Source organism: Macadamia integrifolia, chromosome 13 (genome assembly GCF_013358625.1).
Source record: "Macadamia integrifolia cultivar HAES 741 chromosome 13, SCU_Mint_v3, whole genome shotgun sequence".
Classification (NCBI taxonomy): Eukaryota; Viridiplantae; Streptophyta; class Magnoliopsida; order Proteales; family Proteaceae; genus Macadamia; species Macadamia integrifolia.
In genome coordinates, this window is record NC_056569.1 from 2286706 (window position 1) to 2314496 (window position 27791).

General features: G+C 36.5%; 2 protein-coding genes across 3 annotated transcripts; one reads left to right on the top strand and one right to left on the bottom strand.

The window, feature by feature from the left end:
- Positions 1–1983: 1983 nt before the first annotated feature.
- Positions 1984–3827, top strand: LOC122059952. Its single transcript, XM_042623050.1, has 4 exons — positions 1984–2090; positions 2202–2304; positions 2458–2852; positions 3370–3827. The coding sequence occupies exons 1-4, from the start codon at positions 2073–2075 to the stop codon at positions 3481–3483; spliced, it is 630 nt and encodes a 209-aa protein (XP_042478984.1). The 5' UTR covers positions 1984–2072; the 3' UTR covers positions 3484–3827.
- Positions 3828–13322: 9495 nt separating this feature from the next.
- On the bottom strand, positions 13323–18062 carry LOC122058956. 2 transcript variants are annotated; one of them, XM_042621673.1, is made up of 3 exons: positions 17894–18058; positions 15536–16807; positions 13323–13598 (listed from the first exon to the last, which is right to left on the bottom strand). In XM_042621673.1, exons 1-2 carry the CDS (start codon positions 17987–17989, stop codon positions 15698–15700), a joined length of 1206 nt encoding a protein of 401 aa, XP_042477607.1. In that variant the 5' UTR covers positions 17990–18058; the 3' UTR covers positions 13323–13598; positions 15536–15697. The 2 variants fall into 2 exon arrangements, with proteins under 2 accessions (XP_042477607.1, XP_042477606.1); XM_042621672.1 differs by having other exon boundaries at positions 15536–18062.
- Positions 18063–27791: the final 9729 nt, after the last annotated feature.

Sequence of the window (27791 nt, forward strand, 5' to 3'; positions counted from 1 at the left end):
TACATATAAAGACATTTGTATAGATTTAATATTTCTTACGCGTACTTTTCAGATTGATAATCTTCGCAGTTCATATCTTTTACCTAAAATTTAATTTTTGAGCCAATTCGGCATGCATCTACACCTGTTCTACCAAAGGTTCTACCACATTCCCAAAGAGTGATTGCAATATCCCTCTTTACCCTTAATTTGAGACGAAGATTTCAATTCCAAATTAAAATTAAGGCCCCAACCTCCAAGAAAATGATATGTTAGTTTAGATTCCCATTTCTTTTTTTATGGGTTTTGGCTCTGGAATCTCTTCAGACAATCCCTGTTAGGATGTTCTAAAAACATAGTCAAGAGGAAACCTAGGTGATGATAAACGAGCTATGGTTGGTGATGGTGAAGAGGTGAATTAGTGTTACTATGGGTAGTAATGTAATTGATGAGTATGAGGTCTTCTTGATCAGTCCATGGACCTCGCCTAAGGTCTATCTTCATCACTTTGAGTAGTTGCAGAGCTGCAAGTTCTCCCATTAACGTCCATTATTTGAAAGATTGAAACAAATCCACTAAGGGTGTATGAAGACAAGAAGGCGATGCTGAAGCAGAGGACGTTGACAGTCCAGGCGGTGGCAGCGCAGCACTCCGGCCATGACCGGCGACGCCAAAGCCCAGGGTAGGATTGCTCTATCTCGAGCAGCAACGGCACAACATAGTTGCAGGGGCAGGTTGAGAGAAAGAGGGGGAGAGAAAATGTGTAGCAGCGGTGGAGTGAGAGTTTGGATTTGTTATTCCATCCAACGGTTGTATTTAGGATGAACAAATCCTACGGCTAATATACCGATGGCATTCCTAATTCCATTGTAACCTGCTAGTATACCTATACCTCTCCAATTTCTTATATAAGAAGAGTATAAAGGATTCTATACAAGGGCAATATACAATTTTTTTTCCATAAACTATAATCCCAATCTACCGTAATATATATGCCTTCCAATGTAAGGCTTTTTCGGATGTCACCTATAATAGAGCTTTGCAAATGATAAGTGGGATTGGTTGAGGACTAATAAAATTAAGGTAGTGGAGTAAAATCTCTCTTTCAGTATTTTATTTTTCTAAAATATCATATAATAGCATACTTTGATTTCATAATTAAATACCTTAAATTTGCGATGGAAATTTAGGTTGTACTTCCATGCAGTACTAAAGTGTTAGGCATGTATTTATTGACTCACTATCACGGTTAATATTATTGTTAAACATGTATATTTTGAAATCCAAATATGATAGACAGTTCTGTCAAAAAATATGAATGATAGACAGTTTTGCTTCTTCTTTTTCTTCTTTTTTTCTTCGTCTAACCGATATTAATAAATTATTTACAATATTAATAGGTGATGTGAGGATCAATGAAGGTGCCAAGAAAGTGCCTTACTAATTTTTTTTCTTACTATTTTGTTTGTTTGGATTTGGAAGATTCCTTTATTCACTTGTTGAGCAAGGAAAAGACTTCGAATTTGTATGGATTATTGAAAGAAAATGCGGTGATATTTGTCTTCATCATTATACATAGGATATTTCTCCATAATACGTGGTGTTGTGTCATAATATCATCCATCTTAGTTGGCAGACTTCACATGATTAGACGTTTTTTCTTGGGGGCATCCCAAATACAAAATTCTAGTGGTGAAGAATTACGTAAGTCAGTTGCATACGTAAGCCATAAACAGTTCCAAGGCGGCTTATGTGAGGGACGGTGTCGGCAGCCATGGCCCAACTCACAGAGATGAGGTCAGAGATGAGGTCAGAGATGTCTGGTTCAAGCTACTTTGTATGCAGCTCTAGACGTGGACAGGTCTGGATGAAGACTAGGTCAAAAACAAAATTTCAACTATTAATAAAACACTGATTCTAGAACCTGACCCACACTCTAAACCGGGTAAGGCCAATTGCCAAACCACTAGGCTATGGCCAAGGCGTGTTCACACTTATCATGCTATAAATACCGCATCTGTGTGTTACATTTTCCCACTCCAAAACATTACGTTACATTAGCGGAACTGAACCACACGAGTGCTGCAGCAACGATGAGTGGGAACCGTGTGGTAGGTTAACTAATGGAATTAGGTCTCTTTCTCTACGTGCAGTTCCCAAATGTTTGGGTGATTTAACTCCATTGTTGTTTTCTGTGTTTCTCTGTCTGAACTCTGAACCAGACTAAAGGCCACAATCATGGATCGTTCAAGGTGGAACTGAAGCTGCCTTGCAACTGCCTTGGCTGTTCAGGGAATGCCCGAGACGCTGCCAGTGGTTTTGAAGGTAACAAAATTACATTAATACTCTCTCTCTCTCTCTCTCTCTCTCTCTCTCTCTCTCTCTCTCGCAGCATTTCTACGTTTCATCCTCTTTGCAATGGTATTTTCTTGGGATTCTCTGTCTCATGTGTTGGTGGTGGTGGTGGTGGATGTGAAGGTGTTAAACAAGTGGAGTACGATGTCAACAGTAACAAGCTGACGGTGATGGGGAAAGTGGAACCAATAAAACTCCAGGTGTGGGTAGAGAAGAAGATGGGGAGGAAAGTTGAACTCATCTCCTCTTTGCCCACCAATGATTGGCAGGTGAGGGAAGAGGAGAAGATGAAGAGAAAGCTAATTGAAGAACTCATCTCTTCTTTGTCCATCGATGATTTCCGGGTGAGAGAAGAGGAGGAGATGAAGAGGAAGCTAGTTGAAGAATTCATCTCTTCTTTGACTTTCGATGATTTGAAGAAGCTGGCTCAACTCATCTCTCCTTTGCCCGAAGATGGTAGTGGTAATAAGATGGGACAAACATTGTGGACAAAACTAAGCTATGAGGCAAAAATGCAGGTAATCACTTAGTCCCAATCAGCTCTCTATGTGGGGAGAGGAGTTACCATCCCCACATGGGTGAGAGTTATCTAGATGCATTCTCCACCCCATCTGACCATGAATCAGATTGGGCGGAAATTCCCAATGGATGGCTCTAACCCATGTGGGGAGCTGACCACATGGGGAGAGGATTCAAACCCGTAATCACCACCAACCCTCTTCTTTCTACAGTTATCCTCATTTTGTTTTACTATAAATAAAATAAAGGGAAAGAGAACGGTATGTTGGTACCTACTCGCATTCCCATGTATTGTTTCCCACGACTAACATAAGGAAAAATGCAATAGGGAAAAGGGCATCTTTTCATAGTCAACCTTTACTTTTTCATGCATCTCAAGATTGGGTAGCGTTCTTTCTCCTCTATAAAATAAATTACTGAAAATTCACATATGCATACTGCTTAGTTTATTTATTTATTTTTTTAATTTAATTTAAGCTTACTTGTTTACATCAAGTCTCCCCTTATCTCTATCAGCTGGTGGCGGCCACAAGTGGTTTCAACAATGATGGAAGCAAGACCACTAAGTTTCAACAGTTTGAACTAGGACTAGTCACAAGTGCAGCATCAACCAGTCAGAGAACAATATGAGGCATGATCATCAACTCATGAAGCAGGAATATTACAGCAAATATGAGGAATTGTTGGAGACCATTGGCTTCGATTGATCAACACATAAAAAGTATTTGAAAAAAAATAAAGTAAAATAAAATAAAACAGAGAATCTGAAGATGAATCGCAACTGAAGGAAGATTACAGCAACTATTGGACATTAATGGTGCTAATGGGATGACTGTACCCTTTGAAATCAAGATTATATTTATGTTTGAATTATACATGTGTTGGGTGATACTATATATGGTCTATATTTGGCATGTAATGAACTAATAACTCCACTATTGGATGAATTATGACTCCTCTTATTTATGCTTTAATTATTTATTGTTGATGATGTGCTTAATTTCATGCTAATTAATATATATGATTGTGTTATATAAGGCAATTTGAAATGGTTTTAATTTGGTTTATTTTATTTCATTTATTAACTGTTGCTCTTAATAGTATTAGATTATATTGGATATATTAATTGCATCTCAAGAACCTGATTAATGGATGAATAATAAAAATATAACTCACGAGATATGGAGTGGTATTAATAGACAGTGAGTGTTTTTTTTTTTTTTTCTTTCTACCTCACCTTCCTATATGCTTTTGATGTACAAATATCTATTCAAGAAGGCCATGTAGAGATGGTGTTAGAGTGGCAGGAGCTGAATGGGTTCATGAGGTACTAATTAACCGGTGGGGTGAGATGGTCTCCTCCTCAATTCTCTTTCTTAATTTAAAGTTCCAAAATGTTTAGGTGAATATATATTTTGTGTTCTTATCACTACTTTGTCTGTAGAAGGTGAACCAGAACCAGATTGAAGGTCAGAGAATATTTAAATCAATTATTTATTTAATGTATATTTGTCATCTCATCTTCTCAACCTCAACTTTTGTGAGTTGTGACCGTCTCATTTCATAAGATCTAAACTATGAATTGTAGTTAAAGAGAATGAACTATACAGCTATACGGTAAAAGTTGTTTAAAATTTTGTGTAGTGTACTTTTTTAAATTAAGGTTGCATTCGATACGATTTAAAACGCTTGATCAATCTGAATCGTGTGTATGTCGGTGGATCTAAATCCGACCCAAAATCCTAATTGTTCACATTAGACTCTCCAATTATTTTACCATAGCTTTGCGCTCTTGGGACTGTTGTAGTCTATATAAACTACCAGAGCTTTTGAAGATCCTTTCCACCGTTATTACCATTCTTCCATTTGCTCTACCATTCTATACATAACTCTTCTTGCCCTACGTACAATATATGGGTTTACAATCCATTTGCCGCTAAATGCTCTAAGAGTATCCAATGGAGATATCTATAATCAATTATTGAATCAGAATAGGTACCTCACACCAGTACAAATTCCTTGTCTCATCTGACAATAATTCAAATCCTATTTCAAATTGTGACATAGAGAACGGACATAAGATCCTAAGACTTTTAAGAGATCCTCACAGTGGTCACGCTCTAGGTAATCGGAAGATTTGTCTATACTTGGGGGTTTACAAAAGATCTCTTCGCAAACACATTACAAGTTATGGAAACGTGAGTTACATTGAAATAGAAACAGTGGTTCATAGAACCTCATTTGAATCCCAACCGGTAGNCTATGTATCAGAGCAAGCTATTATCTTGGGCACCATGTTAAGAGGTAAATCATGAGTTGAAAGAAGCTAAATCATGATACTTTGACAATGAAGATGGCTGTATCAAATTGAAGGATAAGTCCTTTCAAAGCATGGAAGAAAGATGTAGTGATGGTGATTAACATTTAATGCCCACTCGACTTTCTCCTATGCACGCTTTCTAAGACAGTTTGAATGGCTCTTTTTGAACGACTGTATTATCGTTCTATTTCAACAGTTATATTTTAATGGTTTTTTTTTTCTTCCCAATGGCTACTCCTTTTCCCTATAAATATTTGTATCATGAACATAAGGGGAGAAGAAGAATTTGGGTCCAAGGTAACCTCTCATGGTGAGTGAGTCCAATTTAAGTTTCAAGTTCTCTCATGATTGAGTGAGTTCCACACATGGGTTGAGTTAAGTGATCCTCTTTGACTCTTGGGTGAAGTGGTCTTTTGAAACCCTTGTAATCTTTTACTTGGTTTCTTATTTTGGCAATAATTTTTTTATATTTTTGTTAATTTATTTTTAGCTTCTTCACCTGTTCGACGTTTTGATTAACCATGGTAATCCAAAGGAAAAAAGGTGGATTAAGGCTATATTTAATATGTACGAGAATGTACATTTTTATTCTCATAATATAAAATACATTTTAATTAAAAATAGAAATATTCTTTGGATAAATATTTGATTAAAATGATTTTCTGGTTATGGAATACTCAAACATTTCATCAAACACCTCATGCGCAAAATTTCTTGATCATTTGTAGTTCATACTTCATACCCTATTATAGTGTCCCTGTCATGGTTTTAAATACCGGTCTCATATCGGCCCTATCAGATCAGTAGGGGTGTCAATTCCAAGTCTGCACCGGTAGGCCAGATCGAACCCAATATGTTTATGGCCTGACCTAGATCGATCCGATTAATAAATGTGTCGGTCTTGAGCCCGACACATTTATAAACAGATAGTACACAGTGCAGCCACCTAGCCTGACGGGAACCTGATCTGCCCGACACATTTATAAGCTCGATTTGAACCGACTTCTTTAAGCCTGACCTAGTCCGACCCCTTTAATACTACTTGTATTTTCTTAATTGTTTTTAATACTATTTGTTTTTAGTGCTAAGGTTATGTGATATGTACAATTGAGATTACAGTAATTGTTATATGAACATTCATATTTTTTATGCATAGTTTAATTGATTTGAACTTATTAAACTTGTATTATGTAGATAGTTTAATTGATTTGAGTTTCGTGGGTTAAAAATTAAGTACCTTAGTAATTTAGTTATTTTGCAATCTTTGACTTAATCCATTTTAACTGTGGAATCTTTTTCTTTGCTATGTCCATCTTTGCCTTATTTTATTGGTATTCCTCTTCAAGCACATTTAAAAAACCAACTTTAAAGAGGACCCGTTTAAAGTTCATTTAAAGTTAAATAAGTTTATAATCCGGTTAAGGCTCGTTTATGGTAGCCCGATGAAAGCCCAAGACCGACCACCCCGATTATTAACCATAGTAATCGTCGTCACACTCATTGCTGCCATGTTTCCGTAGCGCTCGGATGTGCCCATAATTCCCAGTGAAGGCATATAAAACCCAAGTGCGGTGCACATCAATGCAGTGCCATGAGCTTGGAGAGTTGATCCTCAACTCTAGGCATAGATGTGGTTAAATCAACCGGGATTTTTGTGGCTATTGCTAGCACCGTCATAGTGAATGCATCCATAGTGAACAATTTACATGGTAGAAAAGACCTCTTTCGAATGATTAATCCATACACCATATCACAAGTCATGAGAAAGAAGCATACCATTGTTGCGGCTGCGATGTAGAGGCCAATGAAAGGAACAGGTGAACCATACAATATTGTAACCAGATGTCCGTCAACACAACCTCCTTTGCCCATGTTTCTTCTTCTTCTTCCTTATACAATATGGTATGAATGGAAAATTTTGAAGCAATTATGTATTCTTTTATAGTTGTTCAAGTTGAGAAACCTATGCTTCAATTTTAACCGGCAGGTGAGGACAGTAATAACAAAAGAAGGTTCAATACTCACGCAAAATCAGATGCCTTAGTCACTGAATAGCTAAGATTGTTTTGCCATAGACAATATAGACTTAAAAAGTTTAAATCATAAAATGATGGATGGACATGTTAACAAAATTATCGTCTCATAAGCTCTTTTTATAAAGCGATACTCATCAGTTCACAACTTAAGGAAATGGAAGGTTAACGGGCCATGATTCCTTTTGTCATAAGGAAGAATGAATCTACAGATGGAGTGAAAGTGGTAACATGATATATATGCTTATACAAGGAAGGAATCCCATCTTTTCTTTTCTTCTTTTTAACATTTATGGGATGTGGGGAATCTCACCTTAGCCCGCCTGGGAGAAATTCTATATTGACTCAAAAAAGAAAGGAAGGAATTGCTAAGAATAAAAATATTATGGGGAATTTACTACAACAAAATACACTTGTAGTTATACGAATATTTTATTACTGGGGTAGTAGAGGAACGAGGAAAAGATAAAATTACAGTTTTACCCTCTAGAAATAGAGGATTTCGATTGAATAATCAAAATGCATCAACAGTCCATGGATGACAATGTGAGGATTTCTTCTTACCATGGGCATATAATTTATTCTCTAATATAATTGGCAATAATGTTATATAGAATATAATAATAGTTGGAAATCAAAACCATGTTTTTTAACTCGATTCACCCTACTCAAAACCTGGTGACCAAGAGTGAGAAAAATTGGTCAGGGCTTGTCATGTTTACCCGTTATGAACATAATCCCAATCATTGTGATTGTAGGAATAATCAGTCCTTATGCTTTTGGGGGTCCATTTTATGTTGATTAGGGGAATACAATCGAGTCTCTAGTGACTAGAAAATGTATTGACCGAGTCTAGTCATTTGTTAACTAGGCCAAGTCTACATGACTCTTGAGCAAGTTTTGCAAATTTTTAACTCAGATTTAGGTGACTCCAAAACCTGGTTTTTCAATGAATATAACGGTAATTATTTATTTATTTATTTATTTATTTTTGGTACCTACTTTATAAAAAAGTATTCGGTAGAGTTAAGCAGTGCAGTTACGGTAAGGATACAGTTTGGTTCGGTTCACGGTGTCAAAGGTAGAAACTGTAATCAAACCATTTATTAAACAATTTCATATATTGATACTAAAACCAAACCTTTTATTAAAGGGTTATATGATTCAAAACGTCATAAAAAAAAATCATGAGAAATTATTTAATGGGATGATGTGAATGGTTCATTCAATTTCGATTTGGTTTTGACACCCTTAAGGGCTGGAGAGGTGAGGGTCAGGAAGCTTAAACTCAATACCTCTTGGTAAGCATGGGCTTAGAGCACAACACTTCACCAACTACACTAAGCAATTGTCCTTGAACTAATTACACTTTTTGAGAGTGGGACTTGTCAATTCCACAAAGGCTAATAGGGTGTACATATCTAACCATTTGCCACATACCATCTTAGCTAGTGAAACCTAATTACAAAATTTGGGGTCACAAATAGGTCCACCTCTCCGTATCGTATGTTATTTTCACATGATTTCTCAAATTTTGCAAAATACAAAATAAAATACTAAAAAGTAATTTATATTAGCAGCTGAACTTAGAAAATAGGGTGCGTCTCTTCGGTTGGGTAGGCGGGAGTGAGAAAGAACATTGGGAGTCTTTTTTGGATGGTACATCAACCATAGCATCTATAGATAGCGTGTTTTTTAGCCAAGAGAAGAAAAGAAAAGAAAAAAGAATCTAGAAAAGAGAAGAAAACAAAAGAACAGAAATGAAATGGAAAAAAAATAGAAAGAGTATGCATGTTTGACTACCATTAAAAGATAAGAAAAGTTTGTATATTTACTTGTGTTTTTGGCAAGATTATTTTTTTGACAGCAAAAGAAAACTTTACCATTTTCAAGGTGAATTTTGAAATTTATAAAAGAAATCTTCTCTTGATTGAGGAGATGCCAAGTATAAAGAGAATTTCTTAAACCAAGAAAAAAGTATAATTTTCTTTTCTTCTGTTGGCTACCAAACACAACCTTAGTTATACCGTGTGTTCAGTTAGATGAGGTAGAAATTTTATGAATATATAAGCATCAATGTGCCCTACATACATGTATAATTTCAACATAATTATCATTCGCCAAGTGGCAAATAAAATTTTGAAAAAAATGCAAGATTACTGAGAAGTTGCACATGATACTTAGATTACTGATATGGTACATTACAATACATGGATGAGTATATGATTGAATTTGAAAAAAATGCAAGATTACTGAGAAGTTTGACACCATTCTTTACATATCTAATGGTTAAAATCACAGCATCATACTTCCACAACGCAAAAATGATGTAAAGTGTGAATATTATGGTAAACCATATAGAAGGATCATTTTTTTTTCATTTTTTTTTTCTTTTGGGGTTAGGGTAAAGACAAAAGAAGGATAATTTAATTTGCTTTTGGTGGGGTGGAGTGGAGCGGGGTGGGGTGTGGGGGAGGAGGAGAGGGTTAGCGTCTATTGCCCAAGTCTTGCCCATAGCTATTTGATCGAGCGACACGTGGTGAGACAATGATCCAACGGTTCTTGACATCTCATTCTCCAAGCTTTTGTTAGTGCCTCATTTTTCACGTTTTTCTCAAACCGTTGGATCATTGCCTCGCCATGTGTCGCTCGTCCAAGTAGTTATAGGCCGACCTGGATGATAGGCACTAAAGAGAGGAGCCGAATCTGGGGGCAATGGGGGTGTTTACTGGTTAAAGGTAAAGGAAGTACCAGTTGATTTGCTTTCCCACTAGGCTTGATAATCAGCCCCAAGGTTTGCTAATATCCCAAGTTTAGTTTGTCGTACTTCCCAATTTAAATTTATTTGTTATTATTTTTTTTTTTTTGTAGATAGGAGGGATATCTGACTTTAGGCCGACTAAATCCCCTTGGGCTTGTACATGACCCCCGCTACGTACAAACCAAGAGCTTTTGAACCCTAGTGAACCTCAGGTGGGTGGCCCCAAGGAATTATGCAATGGCGAAGTTTTGATCATGAGCAGAGTTATCAATTCGGCCGAATTATTCGCGAATTATTCGGCCGAACCGAATTTTTCCGAATTTTATAAAAAATTCGGACCGAATCCGAATTAAACCGAATTATTCGGTTTATTTAAACATTATTTAAAAAAAAAAAAACAATAAAAAACAATTTTAAAAAAAAAAACCCCAATAAGCTTTTTTGACCGAATCCTTCAATTAATCATCCGAATTATTCCGAATAATTCTCTTCCGTCCGAATAATTCCCGAATCTGAATTTGTTAACTATGATCATGAGACCTCGCTTCCTGAGGTGGAGGTGTAGAAAGTGACAACTGTACTTGCCATTAGCTGGTCCATGAGATATGGGTGGGTCGGTCCATGGATCTCTACATGGTTTGGAATGTACCCATAGACCTATTCAGACCCACACAACTTTCTAAATGCTTTTCGACCCATCCCTATAAGGAATGCCTCGTGAGTAGTTTGAAAAATGCTTTATGTAGAAGGAATCGCTTCACCATGGGTGACGGAAAATTTGATATTTACTCAAATGTTTGCAAAATGGGTCAAAATTATGCGATGTGGTCCCTACCTCCCAACTGTGGGTCCCACCTAAAGTACATACCCTTCCTTGTGTTGTGAAGTCCTTGGAATGGATTTTGAAAATATTTTGAACAAATGGGTATTTCTCAATCCTTGGCTTTTAACTGGTCAAGTTGTCTACAATGGATACTCCACTTTTTAAGAAAACTGTGGTGTTTACATTCTATTACATTGGCACAAATTGCCTTAAAAGAGGTTATATTTGAGATTGCATTTTGTGGTAGAACACAAAGCAATAGAGGATTGGCTCAACAACAATTGTGCTACGCAGTTGGTGTGCAAAAAGCCCATTCTCACAAGGAGGTCTCGAGTTTAGGCCTCCTGACTAGGCGTGAAATAGGGTTGAGTTGACCCGAATTTCTTAAAACCCCAACCCAATCCTCGGTCTTCGAAACTCAATCTAGGCCCAGCCCAACCCTGTCAGGTTCATGCACATGCCCAACCCTATAGGACTCAGCGTTAGGCCAAGTTGACCCTGAATGGTCCTAGATTTTTTTCCTACATAGGGTCACAAATATTAAGCCTATACCAACCAAAGGGAGGGGGGGTTAGATGGGGTTATGTTAAGAGTATGGCGAGCCCTTTTCCATCCCCTAATCCATAAATTTGCAACAAGCAAGGTTGTCAATTTAGTTACAAGATAGACCTTTTAATTGCCTGGCGTCACTACATCTACCAGAAACTGGATAGGCCAAATCTTGGTCAAATTCTTCATGATTGTTAGTGTATCTAAATTTCATATCAATACATGACAAGAGACACAAAGACATCCTATGTAAAGAAAATGGGTGAAATAGCTTGGGCATTTGGTCGTGTTAACTCGATAGGTTTTGGTATGTGACTTGTGTAACACATGAAGTGGGTTGAAGTCATATAGACAGGTTGTGTAACACAAGATGTGGGACTAGGGGAATACTATTATTTAACACAATAATATATCAAGGTTAAAATCGGAAACCTAGTCAAGGTTGGATCGGGCTGGGCCAGATTGACCCTCATAATCAAGTTAAATAGGATTTAGGCTCAGGGTGTGTTGTACTTGGCCGACTGCGAGCAACCTATTTTGGGTGATTTAGGGCTCCACTGTGATTAATCACTTTGTTCATTCCAAAGTCTATCTTTAATAGACTTCTAATGTTACCGTTGGAGAGTAACAATAATCCAGTCAATCAGGAATCTCCCTCCCCTATTTTCTCTCCACATCCCTTCTTATACGAGATAAGGTCGAGAGTGGATTAGGTTAACGTGGCCATATCACCAGCAGGGTGGGCCAGGACAAGTTCGAATTTTTAGGGCCAAACGTACACCCCTACTCTGGGTATCATAATTTTTTTATTTTTTTTATCTAAATCTTTTGAAGTTGAGAAACCTTCACGGATGCTTCCATCCTAAACGGCATGTGCATGGGGACGACGAATAAGAGAAGAAATTCTCAAGAATATCCGATGCCTAAAGTCATTGAACGTCTAACATGGTGGCATGGGCATAGATTTCAAAGTTCAAAGCATAAATGATGCAAAAATTGCAAAATATTATCTCATAAACTCTTATTACCTCATATAATGTCAACTTTTGAAAATGATGAAAGCTGAACAAACCCAGCCCACCTTATATATGGGCTCATATCTGGGCCTAGACCCAATTGAAGAGCTTACTGCCTCAGCGTTAACCCGAACCCAACATTTCAATTAAGACTGTTAATCGATTTGGTTTCGGTGTAGTTGGTTTGATTCGGTTCAGCATAAGATTTTTTACGTAAAATCAAAACTGAATTATTTAATGAACTGTTTCATATATAAAATCAAAACCATTTATAACTGGTTTTGGTTTAAACTGTTTTCTTATGTTTACTAATTTTTTTTTATCTAATCAACTTCTTTACCTTTAAATTTTTTAGTGAAATGGATATAAATTGTAACATTGAATTTAATTGTTTATTTTTATATGCTTTTTTTAATATTTTTAATGTAAAATTAATTTTTTTTATTGAAAAGTATGTAAACTTAGCATTGAATGACTTAAACTTACTACGTATATGTTAAATCAGTTTAATGGTTTAAACTTTAAACCCCAAATCAAATAACGGTTTCAATTTTAAAACCAAAATTGAACTATTTAATAAATGGTTTCACGGTTTCGATGTAAATGAGTCGATTTAACGGTTTTGGTTTCAAATTCACATCCATAATTACAATGACTTTTTTTTTCCCCCTAAACCATAGACTAAATAGTCAACCCATGCAAAATCCAAATTAATAATTAAGTTGATAATAATAGTAACCCTACGGGGAACATACCTTGGGGTCTTGAACTCAAGAACTGGTGCACAGATGAGATAGAGAGAAAGAATCAAGAGAAAACCACAACGAAGACAAGTGACATTAAGGTAAAGTCATAGATATTTTTCTTATGGAAACAAGACAAATATACTAACTTAAATCAGAAATTACGAAGGTTAAAACATCATTGTCTTTATCTTTCTGTGCTAGAAAGCTTACCACACCCAGAAGATCATAATTAGTACATATAATAGTAAAACAGTCAAAGTTATTACAATCCTATAAACACAAAATAGTAAAAGAGTAAAAGTTATTATAACCCAATACACACTTAATAGTAAAACTGCCAAAGTAATTATTACAACCCAATTGAATATTAAAAAGTATTTGAATTAGAGATATCGGTCTCTTGGAGTTGGTCAACACCTCAACTGATTTGATTCCCACCTTCCTGCATGAATCCATCTCTTGAAAGAGCCCTCTGGCTTCTACTTCAATCTCACTACCTATCAATCCAGACCCAAATGTTGCGTAGATTAACTTGTTTTGAAATAAAATAAGTGATGCCCAACCAATTTGTTTTGATGATTCATCAAAACAACAATTACAACATAGAATTAGTACTGTCACAGAAAATAAAATTGAGCTAAATATTACAAGTGGTAATACAGGTTGTGTGGTGGTAGTGAACAGTTGTGTAATATTTAGAAGGTTTGGAGGAGATAAAATCGAAAAATGACAAATAGTTAGGAATCTAAGGATAGAAAATTTAGTTATGCCATATGGCGAGTCAGATAAGATTAAAATTTTGTCGATAGGTAGGCTTCAATGGCCCACACATGTTAATTGTCAGCCTAATTAGAGCTCAGCAAGTGGATCCAATACTTTACTACTAAGAAGATGTATTTTAATACAGAATAGAGTATATATATATGATTAAATTTGAGTTTGAAGTTTGATGAGGTTAATTTAACAAAGTCAAGCAACTGTGATTCTCATTATCTATGCAATTATGATTACGTGATTTGACTTCTCTTTTTCTTTACGGCTGGATACAGAAATGAAGAAAAAAAGAGACCTTAGTTAGCTTTTGATCTTAACTTCAAGGATGGTCGTAGATCAGCTTATTCTCCGTCTAGCGGCGACAAGGAAGGAGGGTACTCTACGATCAGCTCGACTGCAAGGTGATCATAGACCAGGCTGATTGTAAATCAGCTCGACCACCGGGAGAGAGTGATCGTAGATCAGCTCAGCCGTTGCTTCTTTGGTCGTAGATCAGCTAGCCATTGCTTCTTTGGTCGTAGATCATCCAGACCATTTCTTACATATCTAATGGTTAAACGACAATAAATAAATAAATAAATATATATATATATATATCCAATAAATCCCAGTCATGTTTCTAAAGGTGTCTTGGTACTAAAGTAACCAAAGAGAAGGCAGGGTCAACATAGAATTATATTATTAACGTTGAAAATCAAAACTGATTTATATCCCATAAGAATCAATAAAAATTCAAGCGGTTGTCACTCTCTCTCATCTCAACTCTTTAAAGAGGCAGAGGCGGCAGTTCCAGGCTCTCTCTCACACTCTCAGCCTCAGTTTTTTATCTGTTCTTTCAATCTCTTTAGTCCGAGTTGAGGTTTTGCGAAGAATTATATCCGTGAGAAAATTCAAATAGTATTTTATATGCACTCTTCGTATGGGTTGTGGTGTAGCTGTATGATAGCATTCTCTTTGTTTAGGGAAGCATGTGAGGTTACGATTCTTTAAACTTGGACGTCCTTAGTTCGACTCCCACTAAGCACACCTTGAGCCACTCACATGGGAATGTTTAGTGCTCTTCACTGTCAACCCTGGTATGATCCGGTCCATGCGATTGTGGGGTCCGTATGGACCCACGGGCCAAAGGTCTGGATACCCTTTGTTAGAAAAAAAAAAAAAAAAAAAAAGGTGACAATTCTTTCTGTATTTACCATTTTCAGTTGAGGTGAGAGTGTTTTTGTTCTTGTGATTCCACCTTGTTATTTGGTGAGATACTTTATTATCCAAAAGTAGGATTTTGCACTTGATGCTTATTAGTAACATCTAGTGTATCTAGAGAGAATTTTGTAATCTCATTATTAGCATAGTGAAAGTTTGATACTAAGTCCTGTGCTTTTTTACCTTTCTCATTGGAAGGGTTTTCCACGTTAAAATTTGGTGTCTCATATTGTGGTGTGGTTTGATCAATTTATCTGCACTATTAGTTCTCTATTGTTGTTTTGCATCTCTATTGTTTACACACAGGTGGTGAGAAACTGACTTGATTTTTCCCAACAATTATTGTTGTATTTAGTTTTGAAATGAACAGTATAGAATTGAAAAAAAGAAAGAGAAGTAAAAGTTAGAGAACTTCATTAAAAAATGTAAAATACAATGGTAGTGTTGAGGAATGACATACCTTTGCCACCAAAGTAGAAATTGAGTGCAAAGAAGTAGTAATGACATTGGTATTCAAACAATCTCATCAGATCCAATTTCTCTATTTGCATCAGAAGCAGCAGCAAAAGTGAGGGAAGCATCACTATTGCCAATCTTTCCATCAACTTCTGAACTACAATAATCAGGAACAACTGCAGTTGTAGTAGTGTTGCCTGGTAGTTTGGTTAGGCTCAGCTTGAACATCATTTGCTTGACGACTTTTAGGGTCAAATTTGGGTGGCCATGACCATTCGATTCTGCCCTCTAACAACTCAAGTACATGAAGGAATTTTAGGGCTTTTCTGACTCTTCCTTCACTTAGTTCCGTTGGATTATCTCCATCCTCGAGCTCCTTCATTATGGCAAGTGGGAGACTGGAGAGTGTAGAACAAAGCATCTTTACGAAACACATTTCTAAGAAATCAAATAGATGATTCACTGATTCATAATTTTGCTCTTGAAGGAATTCACAAATGATTACAAACTCCATTGCGATCAAACCCATGTGCTTTTCAGCCAACGGCAAGACAGGAAAAGTTCTAAACTCCTTAAAATTTTGCCTGAACTCTTTTTTTACAGCTTGAGCAGCATGCTCAAGACACCCAAGGGCAGAATGTAGCTGTAATGATTCGGATTTCTTCAATGAGAAACTCTTAAATGCAGGCGAGATGATCTTAGTTTGGAACCAGTGGTTGGGATTCTCACATTGAGCCCACACATCATTTGCTGACATCCATCTTGCTTCATCTAACATGTTGGGAGTATCAGTAATCTTCTGGTCGACAAAACAAATGGATTCAAATGATTCATCTAAGGCTTTTAAGCTGTGCATTAGAGATTCTCCACGGGAAGATGGCATCAATTCTTCAAGAATTCTTGAAAGAACTAGGATTGATATGCATGAAACTTTGTACTTGTATTCGATTTCGAATATTTCTCTCAAAAATGCTGTGTCGGTAGATCCTTGTAAAAATCCTTCCCCTTTAGCTTCTAATTTTCTTATAAAAAGGGCACCACATTCTGATTTATTAGAAGCAAAAATGGGCCATTTGGATATTAATTGGATGAGATGAGTTGGTTGAGTGTCTCTCTCATACTTATTTTTCCATCTCGTCATTTCACTCTCGGCCTTTATACTTATCCAATGGTTGAGAGGGTCTGCTTCCAAAAACATTAATGATAACATAGCACCCCCTATTGTGTTTTGACGAAAAGCAGCCTCCATTATTGAAGTAAGATTGCTTTCATTATCCTGATTTGTATAGTTGCAGAAGATAATCAGACTAAATGTAATTATACTTTTCAAGAAATTCTTAATAACATAAATTGGGAGCCCAATAAAGCTTCTGCTGCATTTATTCAACACAATTTGGGTCCATATAAGCACATCCATGATAAAGTTTTTTGCCACTAGAAAGATCCTGGAGAGTTTTTTAGTGATGGGGAACCTAGAAGATAAGAAGGTCTTCAACTTCAGATATTCTAATTCTTGTATTGGTTGTAAAAACGTATCGGCATTTTCTCGTTCCATATGGCTGAGAAAAGAGAGCCATCTATAGATGATTGAAAAAGTTCCCACAACAATAGTTAGAAATTGGGCCACAACTATGATGGGAATCGACCATCTGTAGTCAGAAACACCACCACCACCACCACTACTACATAACCTCATGTTTTTTAGGATAAACAACCTGAACATGGCTTGTAAGACAACTGTTGAAGAAAGGGTACATAGTAAGCCAAAAGTGTGATGATGCCAAGTTCGACATAACAATATCTGAGGGTTGCCAATATAGTTGAGTTCATGAACCTTCTCTAATAAACTTTTCATTCCCTGCAAGCCCTTTGCTTCTTTGGCTTTTTCGGCACACATTAAAGCCTTATAAATATTACTTGAGTAAAATTTTTGGCCTCTAAATGCTATAGAAGATGACCACATCAACAAAAGCAATACTAAGATACAAACCATGATGATGATGTGTTCAATTGTGAAGGCAAAGATCACACCTGTGCCTATTTGTATACACACATTAACAACCATACTAATCACCATCACACTCAATGCTGCCATGTTGCTGTAGTGCTCGGATGTGCTCATAGTCCCTAGTGAGGGCATATAATACCCCAGTGTGGTGCACAGCAATGCAGTCCCAGTGAGCTTGGAGAGCTGATCCTCAGCTCTAGGCATAGGTGTGGTAAGATCAACTGGGATTTTAGTGGCTATTGCTAGCAGCATCATGGTGAATGCGTTCATAGAGAACAATTTACATGGTATCAAAGGCTTCTTACGAATGAATAATCCATACACCAGATCAAAAGTCATGCAAAAGGAGCATACCAATGTTGCAACTGCGATATAGAGGCCGATTAAAGGAACAGGTGAACCAGACAATATGGTGACTAGCTGCCCATCCACACAACCTCCGTTGCCCATGTTTGTTGTTATTGTTGCTGCTGCTGCTGCTCTTCTTCTCCTTAAACAATGGCCATCAAGTAGAATCTTATAAGCAACTACATATCAACAATGGCCATTAGATGTGTGGACTCAAATTTTTTAAGCAATTATCTTTTCTGTTACGTGTGATTGCTTTCATCCTGCCTGGCAGATGGGGACAACAATAAATAATTTAAAAAGACAGTCCAACAATCATGCATATCAAAGCCAGAATCATCGTCTGATGGCAATGATGCTGGGTAGATATTATAGACTTAAAAGTCTGGGTGGTAGAGGCACGGGATGAGATATCATACAGAAAGGTCTGGGGACATTTCAAAAGCGGGGAAGAGATAGATAGTCAAGTGTGTGATGGCCTATGGTACACCCGGTAGCATATCCAATCTTTTTCCATTGGTTCCTTATCTGATTTGACAAACAAGATGCGACATATATGGCAAAGAAAGACAAATGACATGTCCAAAGGAACCTCGTGGAGGAGTTAATGCATCAATGACCTTCCTAAATGACAGTTGAGGAGGAGTTATTGGATTTGGCTTGTCTCCAATTCTTGATTCTTCAATGAGCGACACATGTCCTCATTAGATCCAACTGTTATACAATAGATTTATTGCCACAACGGCCTCACCTAAATGTGGAGGAGGACATGGACAATGGGGCTCTTTCACTAATCACAACACCATCTCTCCGGTTTGTATATCACAATGTACACTCTACATGTCTTAGTGAACCTTAAAAAAGATAAGCAAGAATGTGGATAAGGAGAATCATTCTCCTACGGACTGATCCACATCAGCCCCGTATGAAGACTTGATCCACTCTCGATAAGCAACCCTCTCAAATCCTTGAGACTTGAGCCATTACAATTTGGCAATTGGGCTAGTCAACCAAATGCTTATGGACTTCGACCTTACTCAGTAGTTTATATCTTTAACTACCATGACCAGGCCTATATCCAGTATAAGAGGTACCTAGGGCTATGTTTGATTGGAAGAGAAATTTAAAGGGATAGGAAGAGAAATTTTCGAACTTAAAATGAAAATTTGTAATCGTTACCCCATCTGATTGTATAAATTACTTTAATTTCTTATTATATTTAGTAATGATATATTTTACTCTTTTTTTTTTTTGTGGTAACATAATTTAATTTTTATTTTACATTTTATAGCAAAGAGTTTTGAATGTAAAATAAATGTAAAATTTCTTATTATAAATGGGTGTTTAGTGCTCTTCACTGCTTTCAGTGAAGGTTGAATGAGATATAAATGGGTGTTTAGTATTTTTCACTGCTTTCAGTGAAGGTATGACCAGGTCCAGACGATTATGGGGTCAGTATGGGTCCATGGAACTAGTCAAGCCAAAGGCTTGGATACCGTCGTTAGCAAAAAAAAAATGATTTAATGATTAACAAAAATTTCCTTAAAAAATTTATAAATTTTAGTTTTCTTCTCCATTATTTTTCCCTTGCAACCAGTCGGAGCCACTTAAAAGGAGCTGAATCTAGAACTCCTTAAATCCCTATGCAAGACCATGTGGACCCTAATCTTTGTCCTATTAAGAGGACAACCTTGACCGTACGTAGGAAGTAAACCCTATAATCCCTCTTCCTTCATTGATAAAACAGAAGTCTTCGATGACTCATAAAAAGCAAAGAGTGACCACTCTCTATCTAGAAGAGGAAAGAAAGCCAGCGACGATGAGTTTGGCTGCTTGGGGAACCGCCTAATAGTTCAATTTTTTTAAAGGATTTTTGTTTTGTTCCACCCCAAGCTGGTTTTTCTTCGTGAAACTAAACTCTCTCTTAGAAAAAAGATTGCTTGTTTGCCTAAATCTCTTCATATGACTGATTTGTACTTTGTTGAGCCTGTGGATAGATCTGGAGGGATGTGCCTTCTTTGGAACGTCTGTGTCAGAGTGTTTTATCAAGCTTTAATAGAATTATCCATACTTTAGTGTCATTTAATTATGGTAGCAAATAGTGATAATCCTTGGCATGCTATTTTTATTTATGGTGAGCCCATTGCTAAGATAAGAATTCATCTTTGAAATAATTTAAGAACTATTAGTGCTATTAATTCTCTTCCTTGGGTGTGATGTGCTGATTGTGGATCCAACTCCTCCGTAACAACTTGGGCGTCTAATCATTTACCTCCCAATCATTAGATGGTTGGGATGATTTGGACATGTATCTTAACACCTACCAACACCTAGGGATGTATGTCTAAATTGTTTGAGCTATTGGATGGCTGGGAGGTAAAGGTTTGACATTGGAGAGAATCTTTTTCCGGTGAATTTAATCGAATTTTATCGCATGATGAGAAAGAGAAGGATTCTAATATTTTTCTTGGATATATGAAGCTTGGAATGAAAGGATTATGTAGAATAAAAAAATAAAAGGAAAAAATATTGTAACATGAACTAGAGTAGAATGAACAAAACTTGGCCCTTGCCAGGGGAATAGAATCTCAAGGGTAAGGGTGAAAAAATTAAATCTAGGTGAGTATTTTTAAACCTGCCTCTGGGATTCCATTCACTCAATTGTTACGATAGAGTTTTAGCCAAGCAACAGCAAAAAAATTTCTAGCGTACAGGCACGTAAGAGAGGGTTTGATTGGTGCATTGATTACAACCATTCACCAAAAGACAAATTACAATAATAATAATAATAATAATAATAATAATAATAATAATAATAATAATAACAATAATAATAATAATAATAATGATAATAATAATAATAATAAATAAATAAATAAAGATGATAGACGATGACAATTTTGCTTCTTTAAAATGATTCTTCTTCAACCTAAAAAGGAGGTTTTTATTTTTTATTTTTCAATGATGGAGAACAAAAGAGAAATGTGGAGAAATTCCTTGATCCCAAGCTCTACAACAAACATGTACACGAATAGCCAAAAGAGAATGGAATAATAATAATAATAATAATCTAGAGAGATAATGGAAGATACCTTGATTAAAAAAAAATGGCAGCGTTCAGGAATTGCATATATACCTTCGCCAATAAAATAGAAATTGAGCTCGCAGTAGTACCGACATTGTCAATCTTTCAGACAATGTCATCAGATCTGATTTCTCTAATCGTATCATCATCTCCATCATCATCATCTGCAGCACCAGCATCAAAAGTAGTAGCTAAAGTTAGGGAAACATCAGTGATGTGAATTTGTAATCGAAACCGTTTATCGAAATCGAATCGATCTGTTTACACCGAAACTGTAAAACCGTTTAGTAAATGATGCGGTTATGGTTTTAAGTTTCAATCCCATTAGCTAAACGGGTCGGGTCGGTTTTAATCGCAGAACCCGTTGGTTTCAAACCGAATTGAAACCTTTTAAATCGAACCGTTTAAAAACGTTTAAACCGTTAAACCGATCCGATTAATCCATATAACAATTAAATAAAGAATGCGCAGTAATCCGTATAACAATTAACAATTAAATTAAGTGTCCATCCTACTTTGGTATGATTTATTGCAATTCAGTTCAAGTTTAGGCTTTAAATCATGAACTTGTAATCTATTTATATTACTATGTTATTATGTTATCATAGATGGGGTGTTTTGATTGAACCATCTGTCATTTTAATATTTTATGTTGTAGAAGGTTGGATTTGGATGTTGTATGATATTAATTCTATATGTTTGAGAATGACCATGCAAAGAAATAGCACTACATTATCAAATTAAGATATACCATCGTTAATATAGAATCTCTTATAGTCTTATTTGTGGTTGCCAATTATTTTTTGATAAGTTTATGATCTTCAGTTTAGAGATGGTTGTAAGTTATAACAAACCGATTGTTGACTGTTTTACAAACCGCATAGAATAAATCGAAATCGAAATCATAACCGTTTAAAACCGTAAAACCGATACCATTAGAAACTGTGGAAACTGAAACCGTTTACTAAACAGTCACGATTTCAGAAAGTGGAACTGTTTAATAAATGGTGCAGTTATGATTTTAATCAAATAAATGTGAATCAAACCGATCCACACCGTTTAAACCGAAACCAAACCGTTTAACGCCCTTAAACATCACTTGGATATATTGTCAACCTTTCCATCAACAGATGAAATTTGAAACTTTAGCTTCAACTTATTCTGAACCATGACCATCGGGATTATTACCTGCAGTAGTAGTAGTGCTACTGGTTTGGCTAGGTGGCTCCGCTTGAACAAGAGTCGTCGACTAGGCATCATTTGCTTGATGACTTTTAGGGTCAAATTTGGGTGGCCATGACCATTCGATCGTGTCCCATAACAACTCAAGTTTACAAAGGAACTTCAAGGCTTTTCTAACTCTTCCTTCACCTATTTCCATTGGATTCTCTCCTTCGATCTCGTTCAGTATGGTCATTGGAAGACGATGGAGGGTAAAATAGAGCATCTTTGCAAGACAATCTTCCATGAAATCAAACAGATCCTTGACCGATCCAAAATTCTTCTGCTCTCGAATGAATTTATAGATAATTGAAAATTCAATTGCAATCAAACTCATGTGCTGTCCAGCCAACGAATCACCCAATAAAGATTGCTGAGCTAACGCATCAAAATCTTGACCAAAAATTTCTTGTGTAGCTTGAATAGGGCACTCGAGAAACCCAAGGACATGTAGCAGTATCTCTGATTCGGATTTCTTTATCATTGAGTGACTCTTGGTTGATACAGGAGAGATGATCTTAGTTCGGAACCAATGGTTGGGATTCTTCCAATTTACCCACACATCTTTTTCTGATGTCCATCTTGCTTCATCTGACATGCTGCTGCTGTTGGGAATGGTGTTTTGGTCAACATAATAAATGGTTTCAAATGACTCATTTAAGGCTTCTTCTAATAAGTTGTACATTAGAGATGATTCCCCACGAGAAGCTGCAGACATCAATTCTGCAAGAATTCCAAAAGGAACCAACACTGATACGCACGAAACTCTGTATCCATAATTGAAATCTGACAGGAAACCAGCACCAATAATTTCCAGTAAAAATTTGTCCCCTGTATCTTCTAATTTTCTTATGAAGAGGAGGGAACCTTCTAATTTAGAAGCAGAAGAAGGGTGAGGAGGAGGACATTTAGATATTATTAATTGGATGAGATGAGTTGAATTGTCCCTCTTATACCTATTTGTCCATCTCCTCATGTCTTTCATGGCCATGTTACTTATCCAATTCCCGAAAGTTTCATACCACCCCTCTGGTACTTCAATTTTATGACCAAATAGAATTATGTATACCCGCAAGATCAATTTCTTAACATTGTAAATTGGGAGCCCAATGAAGATACTGCTGCATGTGTACAACCCCATTTGGGTGCGTATAAACACATCGATGATGAAGTCTATGCCAACTTGAAAGACGTTAGAGTGGTTTTTTTTTGAGGAATCTAAAAGGTAAGGTTTTCACCTTCAAATATTCTAATTCTCTTCTTGAATTAAAATATATTACACTTTGACGGAAACCTTCCTCGCCTTCACTGTGGATGAGTAAAGAAAGCCATCTATAGATGATGGAAAAATTCCCGACTGCAATGGTTAGAAATTGGGCCACAATTACAATGGGAATCGACCATCTGTAGTCAGAAACACCACCACCACCACTACTACTGCTACATAATCTCACATTTTTCAGGGCAAACGACTTTAGGATGGCTTCTAAGACAACTGCTGAAGAAAGGGCAGATGATAAGCCAAAAACATGATGATGTGAAGTTTCACATAACAATGTCTTGAGGGTTTCCTGCATAGAGGTATCCTTGGAACTTCTCTAGTAGATATTTTAATCCCTTAAGACCCTTTGCATCATATGCTTCTTTAGTTAATATAAGTTTAATAAAAATACTGGCAAAATCTGTTTGGCCTCTAACCATTATAGCAGATGACCACATGAACAAAAGCAATACCAAATTGCAGACCATGATGATAACATGTTCTACTGTGAAGGAAAAGATTACACCCGTGCCCATTTGTATACACACATTAACAACCATAGTAATCGTCATCACACTCATTGCTGCCATGTTTTCGTAGCGCTCGGATGTGCCCATAGTCCACAGTGAGGGCATATAAAACCCAAGTGCGGTGCACATCAATGCAGTGCCCATGAGCTTGGAGAGTTGATCCTCAACTCTAGGCATAGATGTGGTTAAATCAACCGGGATTTTTGTGGCTATTGCTAGCACCGTCATAGTGAATGCATTCATAGTGAACAATTTACATGGTAAAGATGTGGTTAAATCAACTGGGATTTTTGTGGCTATTGCTAGCACCGTCATAGTGAATGCATTCATAGTGAACAATTTACATGGTAAAAAAGGCCTCTTTCGAATGAATAATCCATACACCACATCAAAAGTCATCAGAAAGAAGCAGACCAATCAAAGGAACAGGTGAACCATAAAATGTTGTAACCAGATGTCCGCCCACACAACCTCCTTTGCCCATGTTTCTTCTTCTTCTTCTTCCTTATTAAACAATATGGTCAGTACAAGCATGAATGGAAAATTTTGAAGCAATTATGTATCCTATAGTTGTCAAACCAGCAGGTAGGGACAATTATAAGAAAAGAAAGTTCAATACTCACGCAAATCCAGATGCCTTAATCACTGAATGGCTAAGATTTTGGCATAGATAATATATAGACTTAAAAAAGTTTAAATCATAAAATAATGGATGGACATGTTAACAAAATTATCCTCTCTTAAGCTCTTTTTATAAAGAGATACTGAGTTCACAACTAATGAAAATGAAAGGTTAATGGACCATGCATGACTCCTTTTGTTAGGAGGAAGGATGAATCTACAGATGGGTCTAGTGAAAGTGGTAACATGATAATACTTATACAAGGGAGGAATCCCATCTTTTGTTTTCTTCTTTTTAAGTTTTCTGAGATGTGGGAATCTCACCTTAACCCTCATGGGAGAGATTCTATATTGACAGAAAAAGAAGGAAAGAATTGCTAAGAAGAAACTACTAGAATAACAGGCTCCATCAGTTGTAGGCAGCATGGTTTTAGGTATTGGTATCGTATTGATCATAGTGGATATATCGTATTAGTGTCAGTTGAGATTGATCTTAATATCTGGCCAATTTGAAATTGGGTATCATATCGGTTTCAAGGGTAAAATCAAAAAAAAAAAAAAAAAAAAAAAAAAAAAGAAAAAGGAACCTAATTTTATAAAAAAATAAGGGTAATATATTGACCGATCCAAAGCATTACAGCAAATCCTGGATCTATATTGTATCAGTATCAGCCCAGATATAGATATTATACTTAATACAGATATCAATACCAATACCAATACCAATACCAATATCAATATTAGATCGGTGATATGGATGGAGGGTAAAACAGTGAAAATATTGTATCTTATTGATATCTTTGAGGGTTAAAAGGTTCAATACGGACCAATATATATGGGATAAATATCGGTTTCAGAACTGGCCGATACCCGTTCCAATATTGTAAAATAAACCTTGGGTATAGGAGAAACAAGATAGGTGGGGGCGGGCTTGGGAGGAAAGAGGGAGAGGTAAAATTACTGCTTTACCCTTTTTAAAATAGTGATTTTCTTTTTTCTAATGTATTGATTGAAGAAAAAAATCAAATGCATCAATGGTCCATAAACGAAAGTTTGCGGATTTCTTCCTCCGCTGCGTGCAGCCTACGCTTAGAGACAGTCCCCTGAAATGATCGCCGCGCGTTTTACAAAATGATAATCTTTCGAATAATTAATGGAATGGAACCGCATGCTTCTAGGATGGGACTCCCAAAGGTACTGGTACCAGAATACCGATTAAGTATCCGATGGAATAGAAATCACTGGTGTCGTTTCAATGGATATATTTTATGTTCTTGTGTTCAAGTTTTATTTGGCTATTATTAATTCATACTAGTTATTTTTTAGAAGTTTACATGCAAGGATTAAAGTATCGGTATCGATTGCCGTATCGGTCGACCAAAATTAAGATACGTATCGGAGGGTATAGTATCGTATCGGAGATACACTAAGATACGCTAAAGATACACACATAAATGGATAGAAAACATTTTTTTAAACACTTTTGCATAAAGAATTTGTTAAAAAAAACTATTGATAACATGTATTATGCATAAACACTAAATTGAGGGTATCGTACTAAGAATTCAAGGTCTGTAGTTGTCCCATAAATGTAAAATCCTTGTTTCCAACATTGATTTCCACTTTAGTTAGAGAGAAATATGGTTGACAGTAACTTTGGAACAAAAACCCTTCAAAAAATCGTTTTTTTCTGAAAAATTACCCATATTGGCCATTATATGACCGTAACGCCGATACATATCGATACGTACCGATATATATATATATATATATCGATACTCACCGATACGTGCTGATATATACCGATACGTACCGATCGATACATACCGAAACTCACCGATACGTACCAATACATACCGAAACGTATATTTTACCTCAACTTTATATTTTTCATAGTGTCGTATCGAGGCATGTCGTATCGTATCGATGTGTATTAGTGGTGTATTGATGCATATCGGTATGTATTGTAGGATATATATCGATACGAAATGATTTAAAAAATTCAATGTATCGTATCGGTGTGTATCGTATCGGCTGACTAAATTTAAGATACGTATTGGAGAGTATTGTATCGGTATCGGAGATACTTAAAACCATGTTTACATGTAATCTTAGAGAGTTTGAAGAAGTAAAACCATGAAATTCATTACGGTTTTGTATATTAAATTTGTTTCCTAAAGTAAGCGACACCTTAGATCTTCCGATAATGAAAACAATCTACAAAACTAATAATGGACGCAACTCAACAAGAATAATTGAAGTTCTTTTCCCTTTTCTGCCGCGCCTAGACCTGTTTAAGAATCAGTACCATCCCATACCGTTAGTAAATGGGATTGAGATCTAGGTTTGGTCCAATTAACTAAAGGGGATAGTACTAGGATTGATACCTTTGGTGCTGAGACCGATACCAGGTTTTTAGGAATCAGTATTTATCTTTGTTGGTCGATACTTTTATATCGATTTCAACACTAAGTCGATATTAATCAGATCAGTGATATGATATAGACAGTGTAAGAAACTAAAAATATTCTATTGCATCTATCTTCGAGGGTAAAAATGTCTAATTATGTATATATCGGATATAATACGGGTTTTGAAAATGGCCGGCACCCATTCCCACATTGTAAAATAAACCTTGGGTGTAGGGGTGTCAATTCGTGGCCCGACCCGACTAAACCGATCGGGACCGACCGTTTATAGACCGGCCCGGCCTGGACCGTTTATTAAACGTGTCGGGCTTGAGCCCGGCCTGTTTATAAATGGTCGGTCTCGGTTTTGCTACTTGGACCGTCGGGCGCCCGACCGAGACCGACCAAATAACGCCAGACCGAGACCGGCCTATTGTGCACCGACTTGGCCCGACCCTTTAATGATTGTAGAATACCTATTTTACCCTCCAAATTAAAGGATAAAAACTAAAAAGTAAAGACATGTTCACATTTTAAATAATGATTATATTTGGTATCATTTATTGATTTATTGTCATTTTTTTGGGCTTGCATGAGTGGGCCGGAATATAAGAGCACATTTTAAAGAGGGCCCGTTTAAAAACCGGTTAAAGCCCGTTTAACATTAAACATGTCCGTAGCTCGGTTAAGGCCCGACTAAAGCCCGATTAAGGTAGCCCGATTATAGCCCGAAGCCGACCGACCAAATATAAAGTGTACTATGCCCTCAATAACTAAG